We start from the raw sequence: 10689 nt of genomic DNA, 5'->3' as shown, positions 1-10689 counted from the left end.
TAGTAGAGAACCCGGAAGAGGCGAAGCCGCGTACACGATGGCTTTTTGCAGTTGAAGAGGACCTGAGGGCGCTCAATGTTCAGGGCGACTGGAAGCGATTGGCCCAGGATCGAGTCCAGTGGAGAAGGATACTCCATTCGGCGTAGGTTCATCGAAGAGCTGTAGCCCATTAAGTAAGTAAGTAATGAAAATATATGCAAAATACAAAAAGTCACAGTTTTGATGTAACTTTTAATGTTTTTTTGCTGAACATTCTGGAGCGACTCTGGAATACTGTCCGCAAAACTTGCACTGGAACACTCAGTTGGGCAACAAAATTACTTTTCTCAGTTGTTAATATGATATAAAATTGTCTCCATCTTCAAAAATGTAACGATTTTCGAAAACATGTTTCACTGGCCAAAACGCCCCAGTGTAGGCAGGACGATATGCCCTTACCAACTGGACACAAGCGCAGCGAGCCTGCAGCAGTTGCTTCCAAATTGTATGGAAAATATTGAAATGTAATTCATACCTGCTTGGATGGACCTATGTTGGTTTTTTAATGTCAAGCGCATAAGGATTTGTAGCCTTTTTATTATGGGATTGATAAAATACTAATGAAGGGCTATTAAATGATTTTGGTTGAGGTGGGGCGTATTGCCCAGGCACTTTTTAAATTTAATTTTTTCACGACTTTTCAAAAAAGCTTTATTACGTGTTATCTGTAATATTTTTATGTGACTACTCACGGGCAATGCATTTGTGACTTCCTGCACTACCAAATAACACAAAGTTTGCATAAATTGCGTTGAAAAGTACAAAGTTATCAAGGAGTTGCCTTAGGGGTGGCATATTATACCGTCTTACCCTAGAACGATATCATCGGAGGCAGTATGCGTTATTGCTGGTGTTCGGATAGATTTCGGAAAGTGGATCACACGTTTTGACAGCAGCATACGCAGCTTCAAAGCTGCAATTATATTATGATTATCTCACGAAACGATAACAGATTATTTAAATTAACTTACATTGTCGTGTTTTCGCAAGTTATAAATCCGAAACTTCATTCCTGAACAATTTGCTTAAGGAAAACCTAAGATTAATTTGCATGTTTAGAATAACAAATTCGCGTGTTCACAAGGTTCTTTAATCCATTTACTTACTTTTAATTACTAGTTTTAGGAAATAAGAAAAATCCAACCGTACTACCACGGACCGTACTATTAGCGAATAGATATCTATAAATAATTTAGGGTTAAGTATTTACCGTCGAAATTCATTCTTAGTTTACAATTCAATTTACCTAGCTTGAAATCTGCTACCAATTTACTTCTGTGGCACCTTTGCCCTTAGAATCAAACTCCTACTTTGGAAAATATTTCTGAATGCGATAAATAACTAATATTAGGAGTATTTTACGGCTGTACTGATATGATTCACATTTCTCGCTAATCACCTTCCTCTGACACATGTCACTGTAATGTCATGCTGTTTGTCATATGATCTGTCCCGACATCTACGGGCGGTACCGAACACACTCCGTTGTGCTCAGTGGTTCCGCAACATCCCCCCTCCCGTGTAGTTCCGGACCGTCTGGATGTCTGAAGGTCTAGGAGAGCCAGTTTCACCGCAGGTCGCACTACCAATCCATTCTTCGTCCGTACGACTGCACGCCGGACTTGTCCATCGGCTGCTTTAGTAACTTCAGCTACACGTCCTCGTATCCAGCCATTTTGCTTCGCCTCGTCAACGATTAGCACAATGTCTACTGGCTCCAATGGCTTGACTGGCTCAAACCATTTGGTACGCCTGGTTATGGTTGGCAAGTATTCACGAACCCAGCGGGACCAGAAGAGGTTGACTAAGCATTGTGCGAGCCGCCAGCTGTCCCGGTAAATATTTCCTGCCACAGTAGTTAGTGTCGCAGGTTGTGTTACACCTTTTGTACCAAAGAGTAAAAAGTGGTTTGGCGTGAGGGACTCCTCTTCCGATGAACCCAATGGTATATACGTAAGCGGCCTAGAGTTGACTATTGATTCTGCTTCCAAGGCCACCGTTTCCAGAATTTCGTCGCTCGGATGATGGGGATGGTCTGAAATAGCCTGCATAGCCGTTTTAATGGAACGCACCATTCGTTCCCACGAACCGCCCATATGGGACGCCGCTGGTGGATTGAAATTCCAACTTGTGTTTGAGTTGGTAAATGTTACCGCGCAATCTTCCTGAATGTCCTGAATTTGCTTTGCCAGAAGATTACTCGCACCTATGAAGTTTGTGCCATTGTCGCTATAGAACGCTTCTGGACCACCTCGGCGAGCCACGAAGCGTCTTATGGCCATTATGCACGATTGAGTGGATAGACTATGCACTATCTCCAGGTGGACGGCACGCACTGTGAGGCATGTGAACAGAGCCACCCACCTTTTCACCAAGCTTCGCCCTTGCTTAACCATTATCGGTCCGAAGTAGTCCACTCCCGTGTGAGTGAAGGGCCTTACCATAGTTTGAGTTCGAGCTTGGGGTAGAGGAGCCATCATAGGAGGCTGGGGAAACGACTTCTTGATACGGCAAGTTGAACACTGCTTCGATACTTGACGGATAAGAATGCGCAACCTATCTATGTACGAAGAAATTTTGGCGCATCTCATTACAAACCGTTTCTGCGTTGCTGTGCAAATAACGTCGATGGTCATATTCCGCCAGAAGGTGAAACGCCGGATGCAGGCATGGAAGTAGAATCGGATGCCTAAATCCATACGATAAGGTTTGCTCTGCACTCAGCCTACTATTCATTCGAACCAATCCGTCGAAACAGCGGACTCGACTTCGGGATTGGAACTGGATTTGAGAGTTGTATTGAATTACGCTGAAGGATTGCGTACTCGTCCGGGTACGATTCGTTATGTACCTGACGCCATATCATGTTCTCTGCCCTAAAAAGTTCTTCTTTGTTTAAGACTTTAGGACGGAGGAACACCCCTGAATCTGCGCACTGCCACAGCAAATAAGCCGCTGTCCTCACTAGGCGGAACCAGTTGGAGAACCTGTTAAAATCCAATAACGGTTGAGGCACTGCTACATGGTATAGGAATACAAAGCGTAATTCTGTTTCAGTTTCTGATCCATTTTGCGCAGGTTCCATTGGCCATTCATCCCGGGGCTTGCGCAGAAACTCCGGGGCGGTGAATCACGAATCGTTCGGATCGAAGTTGGGGCCTTCTTTCCATTTCGTGGCTGCGTCGGCGATATTTATTTTCGAGTGCCACTCATTCGTATTGGTTAACGTGAGGATCTCCCTCACTCGGACAGCCACAAACTGATGATATCGGCGGCTATCGGATCGCAACCAACAAAGCACGGTGGAGGAGTCAGACCAGAGATATCGCCTGCTAACATGGATATCCAAAGACCGCAACACAGAGTCCATCATCCTCGTTCCTATCATAGCCGCTTGCAGCTCCAAACGGGGTACAGAGATCGGTTTTAGCGGAGCGACTTTTGTTTTGCCCGCTATTAGAGCACATTTGGGAACACTGTTCTGAATGCATCGTAAATACAAAACTGCAGCACAAGCCGCCTCACTGGCATCCACAAATAAATGGGCCTCGACGTCTTCGAGGGCATAGCTGTTCCGCATCTCCAGATCTGCTGCATAAGAATCTTCCCATGCACTACGAAATGGGATATTAATCCCAGTGGGTCGAATAACGACATCACGGTACGCAGAATCTGACGTTTGGTGGGTGCCACTGAATCTGAAATCAGCTTCTTAATTTCTTCCTTCATATAGCTCAGGTCGAAGGTGAATACGTCCTCAGTCGGTCTCCAAACCAATCCAAGAACACACTCTGTCCCAAGATTATTTTCAAGATTTAAGGATACCTCCGCTGGGGCCCCCGGTTCCCCGATACTACCAAGAACTGCTGCCGAATTGGAACAGAAATTACGGATTTCAAAACCAGCATACGAGTGGATTTGTTTCACTTCGTTGATCAACTTCACTGCTTCTTCTACCGTATCTACGCTGTCCAAAAGATCGTCCACGTAGTGGTTTTCCGTGATAGCTTTCACCGCCCGAGGGAATGATTCCGTGAAATGGTTGGCATTTTTGTTTTTGATGAACTGCGCCAGACATGGCGAGCATGTTGCACCAAATGTAGCAACGTCCATTACGTATATCTGGGGTACCGACTCTGGATCCTGTCGAAATAGGAAGCGCTGTGCTTGTTTATCCTCGTGTCTTATTCTGATTTGGTGGAACATCTCCTTTATGTCTCCTACTATGGCGATGTTTCTCTGTCTGAATCTGAGCAGTATTGACATCAGTCCCACCAGAAGATCCGGACCTTTCAACAACATGTCGTTGAATGATGTTCCTCCAACTCTCGCCTTAGCATCCCAAATCAACCGTAGCTTATCTGGCTTCTTCGGATTCTGTACCACGCCTAGAGGTAGGTACCAAACCTTACTCCGTTCTGTTGCTTGGAGCTCTGCCGGCGTAATACGATGTGCGTACCCTTTCGCTTCGTACTCTTCGATCTGCTTTTTTACTCTTGCTCCGAGAGCCGAATTCTTGCTAAATCGCTTCATCAGCGCGTTCAATCTCCGTAATGCCATTGGGTAACTGTCGGGAAAATGGGTGTGGTTGTACTTCCACAACAAACCAGTTTCGAAAGCCCCATTCACACGCCGAGTGGTCGTTTCCATTATTTGTCGCGCTCGTTTTTCATCTTCAGATTCTGGTACAACTACCACGCTTGACTCCTCCAGTGCGAAGAACTGTTGCATCCATTGGTGAAGCTCTCGGTTCCCTGCCTGCGTGTCATGATGAAGATTCAGCTGCTCTATTGTTGCAGTGTTGTCGGAGTTTTTCCCGAACACACACCACCCGAGACGTGTTTTCATCGCGACCGGGTCGTTATCTCTTCCTTCGCGCACTCTCTGAGCCGTGAGAAGACGGACGTGTTCTATGCCGATGATGATCCCCGGTGTCGCATCTGTATAACTGTGAATAGGAAGACCTTTCAGATGATGGAAAGAACGTTGCAGATCTTCGTAGCACAACGTCTGTGTGGGTAATCGGAGCTCTTGCACTGTTCTTACGTTGTGTAGTTTAAACTTTTTACCCCCGCCGCAGATAATAAGGCTGACACGTTGTGATTCTTTTTCTTCCCTCGAAATGTTTCCTGTCCAACTCAAACAGAGGTTGTCAGTTATCCCCGTGATGCCAAGTGCCGAAGCGATGTTAGATTCGAGAAGGGTTGATGAAGACCCGTCATCCAAAAAGGCATAGGTACGGATTTGCTGGCCATTACCTTGTATAGTTACCGGCAGATATCGGAACAAGGAGTACGGCATCGCACAATGAAGATTCTGATGCACTACGTTCGATGCATTCCCGGTTGAACCCATAGTACGCATTTCTGCGGTTGTCAGCGATGTGCTCCTTGATGAATGCAAAAGAGTGTGATGATGGATCCTGCAACCGTCTACACCGCACTCTTTTTTCGTGCGACATGGCCACTTTCGATGCGGTACCAGGCAACTTCTACAGAGGTTTTTATGCTTTACCGCTTTACATTTGCCGTCGATATCGAGCGCTTTGAATAGCCTACACTGCGCGATTTCATGGTTTGCGTTGTCGCAGTATACGCATGTTTTCTTCGCCAAGACACTTGAAGCAGATTCCTTTTCTTGCAGTTTCCGTTCCGGTGGATCATCCGAGTGTACGAATAATTTCGGTTTATCTTTAACCGGTTTCTGGTTCTTGGTATTCAAACTTATAGCTTCCAATGGAAGTGTAACATCGGAAGCCATAACCACCAGCTCTGCCATGAATGCGCTGAATACCGCCAGATTTGTACAGGTGTACCGGTTCTTGAAATACGACCACTGCATTTTAAGTTGCGATGGTAACTTTTCTACGAGCTCGTGAAGCAACGTAGGATTCCAAAGATGGTCCCCGAGATTGGCAATAGTCATGTGATCTACTACATTTTGCACCGCCAGACCGAATGTTATCTGTGATTGCAGATTTTCAGTTTTCGGAGATGGAACGGCCCGCAGTTTATGCAGAAGAGAATTAATCAGGATTCCCGGACGGCGGTACAGTCTCTACAGAGTTTCCATGACATGGAGTATTGCTTGAGGCATCAGCAATCGACTCCTCGCTGCTTCCTGGGCATTCACCTTCAAGCAACGCTGTAATCTCGCCAAATTCTCTGCATCGCTGTACCCACAAGCTTCAGTAGTGTTGTTAAACGAACTATGAAATAGGGGCCAATCCTGTGGGTCGCCCGAAAAGATTGGAAGTTCTCTTGGCATCACTTGTCGGGCAGCCAATTGTTCGCCGGACGGTCCACTTCGGGTTGGAGTAGTCGATTGTTGTGGTTGTTGTATTCCACCGCTCGGGGGAACAATCGTAGGCCTTAGGTCTGAAACTGCTTGGACAACTGGTATGCTGAATGTGGTTGGCGCCGACGGAGCCGTATGTACTAGACTGCTGGATACACTAGCTGGCACTGTACCCCCTACGACTGTACTGGGAATTCCATTATTGACCCACGTTGGTTGGCAACTGGAACTATGCAATGGCACACTCTCTACTGGTATCGACAACGGAACGTTTGAGTGCTTATGCAGGTAGTCTTCATAGATACGAAACGATGATAACGGTTTAGTAGTCATCGGTGCACATATTTTCGAAGCATCTCCAACAGCAGCAACATTGTACTTCAACGAAGGCCCTCCCAGAAAAGGATTTCCCCCTTTCCCCATTGTTGTGTGGCGTTTGGTCCAATACATTGGGGGCAACCAAAGTGGCATTACCGCTAGATACAATAGGACATCCATAGTTAAGGGAAGATCTTTTTGCCATACTGACACCTACAGTTTCACTATTTGGCTGCTTACTACTAGAAACTAATACTACTGGGGATTGTCACGTTTCACTGAACTGCCTGTTATTATCGGAATGCCAGCATCGATCGTTGATAAATGATCGCGAGTAGACGATGGCAACTCGTGGACAATCGACGGAGGAGCACTCTTCTGCTGAACTAATCCAACACCACTTGTGACGATACTATTCATCCCGTTAGAAGAACTGGATCTGACCAATAACGGTGTACTCACCAACGGTAATTGAGGTTTGGAGAATGTTATTTCGGTACGGGAAACGAAATTACCGGTTGTTGTTACTGGTACCAATTTAGGCGGAAGCGTTTGGTTCCTTGCTTGTTGGATGTCATCGGCTGAGTTTGGCGTGGAAGTGGATGCTGGGTGCGGTTCTATGATGACCGGTGTACTGGCGGCAAATACAGGTGTGGTAGTTGGTATCGGAATTGTCGACTGTTGAGCTAACATTGAAGATGGCGATGGCGCACACTTGCTGGCTGGCACTGTCCCTTGCTGAGCTGTGCCGACTTCCTGCTCGCTAAGCCACGACCGAACTTTTTCACGGCTTGCTCGACTACTCAGTCTAGATTTCCGACTGACTCCATCCTCTGCTTCGTCCGCTTCGGCCAGAAGCAATTCATACTTTTTGCGTAGAAACCTTTCTTCTTCATCTGCGATCCGGCTTCTGGCGGGTGCCTTCGCCGCCTCTTCATCCATGATTCGTCGCAACCGTAATGCCTTCTGCTCTTCCATCATCATCAGACCGAGTTCTGCGCGGGATGACCGCCTACTCGAGGTTGTTGCGCGGGAAATCGTATCTTCCTCACGACCACGGCACCTTTCACACTTCCAGCTCCGATTCACGTCCGCTATGGAATCTGTGACATGTATCACATAGATCGCACCCAACTAGATTGTCTGCCGTGTCCGGTCGGTCACACTTACTGCAGTGTTTGGTTAGACCGCTAGACATCTTCAGTCCGACTAGGCTGCAAGACAATCTTTGATGAATGTTCGGATAGATTTCGGAAAGTGGATCACACGTTTTGACAGCAGCATACGCAGCTTCAAAGCTGCAATTATATTATGATTATCTCACGAAACGATAACAGATTATTTAAATTAACTTACATTGTCGTGTTTTCGCAAGTTATAAATCCGAAACTTCATTCCTGAACAATTTGCTTAAGGAAAACCTAAGATTAATTTGCATGTTTAGAATAACAAATTCGCGTGTTCACAAGGTTCTTTAATCCATTTACTTACTTTTAATTACTAGTTTTAGGAAATAAGAAAAATCCAACCGTACTACCACGGACCGTACTATTAGTGAATAGATATCTATAAATAATTTAGGGTTAAGTATTTACCGTCGAAATTCATTCTTAGTTTACAATTCAATTTACCTAGCTTTAAATCTGCTACCAATTTACTTCTGTGGCACCTTTGCCCTTAGAATCAAACTCCTACTTTGGAAAATATTTCTGAATGCGATAAATAACTAATATTAGGAGTATTTTACGGCTGTACTGATATGATTCACATTTCTCGCTAATCACCTTCCTCTGACACATGTCACTGTAACGTCATGCTGTTTGTCATATGATCTGTCCCGACATCTACGGGCGGTACCGAACACACTCCGTTGTGCTCAGTGGTTCCGCAACAGCTGGGTTGCTATCCATCTGCATCACCCTGGAGGAAGACATCGAGTGTTATCGGCGAAGAGACACCAGAAACGTAAGGAAGGAGGTAAGAATCCGTTCCATGGCGAGATGGCAACAAGTGTGGGATAGTACGGAAAAGGGAGGTGGATGAACAGAAAGCATGGTGAAGTAATCTTTCACCTGACGCAGTTTATGTCGGGTCACGAATGCTTCCGGAAGTACTTATATCGGTTTGGACATACTAATTCACCGTTATGTGCAGAGTGTGAGAATGTTGAAGAGACTCCAGAACACGTGGTATTCAATTGCCCAAGGTTTGCGGAAGAACGTAAAGGAAGTACGTAGAGGAATGGGCGGACAACATCGCAGAGCGAATGTGTCACGCAGATGGCACGTGAAATGTGGTTAGCAGAATCGTGACGCAAATACTGTCAGAGCTGCAGCGTAGATGAAGAAGTGACTGGCAAATAAGCGTGGTCTCGGGGGAAAATCCAGGGCAGTGAGCAGTGTTTGGCCTTGGGTCGTAGAGGCGCTGGTGAACCGGAAGTCTTCTGCCAACCGGAATCGTCGGACCGACATTGGCACTCAAACAGCCAACCTGCTGAAGAAAGAAGAAGAAAGCGCTTCGGGTATTTAGGGCACCGCCAGTGCGGACGTCATCCACCACCGGAACTGTTGGACCACCTCTGCAACCCTAAGACGAAGTAGGTGCAATGCGCGAAAGCGTCCCCTGCGATAGCCGCCGGGGTACCATCAGTGCGGAATTTTAGAAGAAGTGCATGAGCACAGGCCCCCTCCCGAAGTAGTCGCAGCATCCTGTGGTCCCGGGGGGATCGAGGCAAGGAAGATAAGGGACCCGGATTTATCCGGGAGGCACATTTTTAGCAGGTCGGGAAGGAGCCCAGCCCTGTTCGCTTTTAAGGTGTCTGTCGCGCAGATTTTGGATGGCCTTTATCCCTTGTCCCTTGTAAAAAAGGCGAACACAACATGTGCACAGTTCGTAGAACTGAGTTGATTGGTATATAACACAATGGGTCTCCGGGCCTTCTATAAAAAGTTCGTTTCTGGAGTGAAATGATAGCCTTTCGGTACAACTTTGTTGTGCGAGAAAGGCAAAAGCTATGCCACATGTCTGTTATGCCAAATGACCCTCACTTTTGACACTGTTCACAATTATGACAAATAGCCGTTATGCCAAATGGCTTTTATGCCAAGTGACCTTATGCCGAGTGGCGCTAGCTATATGACTTTATGCCAAATGACCCGCTCATATAGTGAACATATCTTAAAACAAAATTCCATACAAATTTAAAATTGTGTTTTTTTGTAAATCGAATTTATTTTTTTATCAATTTTTTGCAATGCATGACTGTATTTGGATCGAAAATTGAGAGGGCGCTGAGGGTGCCTATAATTATAAAAACTGCAAAGCAATGGTTTCCTTCTTTAAATAAAAAAAAAATAACAAAAGCATGTCGGTACCAACAGTAATCACGTGCACAACAGGCAGTATTGCAGCCTTTTTAGAATGCCTGAACCAAGCTATGACAAGACATTGCTCCTGGGTGATGTAGTCGGACTTCATCGAAGCATATATGCCTTCTATCAGCTCAATAGATCAAAGTCAATCAAACCTTCTCCCAAAGAAGTCTAAATACCATTAAATTAATATTCTCACAATGGGATACGCACATATTATGGAGCTACTGTCCGACAAAAGCTCTGTATGTGCTCATACTCTGCGTTTCCCAGTGCCCACAGCATCGGATGTCTGGTCTGGTAGACCTGCGGCAGCAGACCGACCTCTCCACCGAACGGCAGCCAGCAAGTAGTTAAGTGAACTTCTACCGAGAGATGACTTTCCATATTTCAAGTGTCAGTCCGGCTGACAGTTGACTCCCATACATATGTGCATGCAGTTAGGAGCCGAGCGAAAGATGACGGCTGGCGTGCACTATGCGGTCCAGACTCACCGGGCTCCAGCAATCCATCGTTCGGAGGGGAGGCAGAAAGGCGCTTGCACCCGGTCTCGACCAAATAACATGCGCGATAATCTGCAAGTCGCAGGATTAATATCAGGTCGTCGGTTATCCATCAAAAGCCCATGCAGTCCTCCCCGCTTTTGCTTTGAAAGCTTGCACCG

The 10689-nt window shown here is 46.1% G+C and overlaps 1 protein-coding gene across 1 annotated transcript; it reads right to left on the bottom strand.

Moving 5' to 3' along the window:
• Window positions 1-3169: 3169 nt before the first annotated feature.
• On the bottom strand, window positions 3170-6759 carry LOC134204945 (uncharacterized). The gene is made up of 3 exons (XM_062679757.1): window positions 6172-6759; window positions 3695-6096; window positions 3170-3653 (listed from the first exon to the last, which is right to left on the bottom strand). The coding sequence occupies exons 1-3, from the start codon at window positions 6757-6759 to the stop codon at window positions 3170-3172; spliced, it is 3474 nt and encodes a 1157-aa protein (XP_062535741.1).
• Window positions 6760-10689: the final 3930 nt, after the last annotated feature.

This window comes from Armigeres subalbatus, unplaced genomic scaffold (assembly GCF_024139115.2).
Source record: "Armigeres subalbatus isolate Guangzhou_Male unplaced genomic scaffold, GZ_Asu_2 Contig996, whole genome shotgun sequence".
Classification (NCBI taxonomy): domain Eukaryota; kingdom Metazoa; phylum Arthropoda; class Insecta; order Diptera; family Culicidae; genus Armigeres; species Armigeres subalbatus.
This window is presented reverse-complemented; position numbering and strand designations above follow the sequence as displayed.

Excerpts from the sequence above, each read along its gene's own strand:
- LOC134204945 (XM_062679757.1), bottom strand. The coding sequence starts at position 6,759 with ATGGGGAAAGGGGGAAATCCTTTTCTGGGAGGGCCTTCGTTGAAGTAC. Across the intron at positions 6,097-6,171 it reads GATTACAGCGTTGCTTGAAG|AGACTGTACCGCCGTCCGGG; the intron begins GTGAATGCCCAG and ends GAAACTCTGTAG. Across the intron at positions 3,654-3,694 it reads CAGATTCTGCGTACCGTGAT|TGCATGGGAAGATTCTTATG; the intron begins GTCGTTATTCGA and ends CCCATTTCGTAG.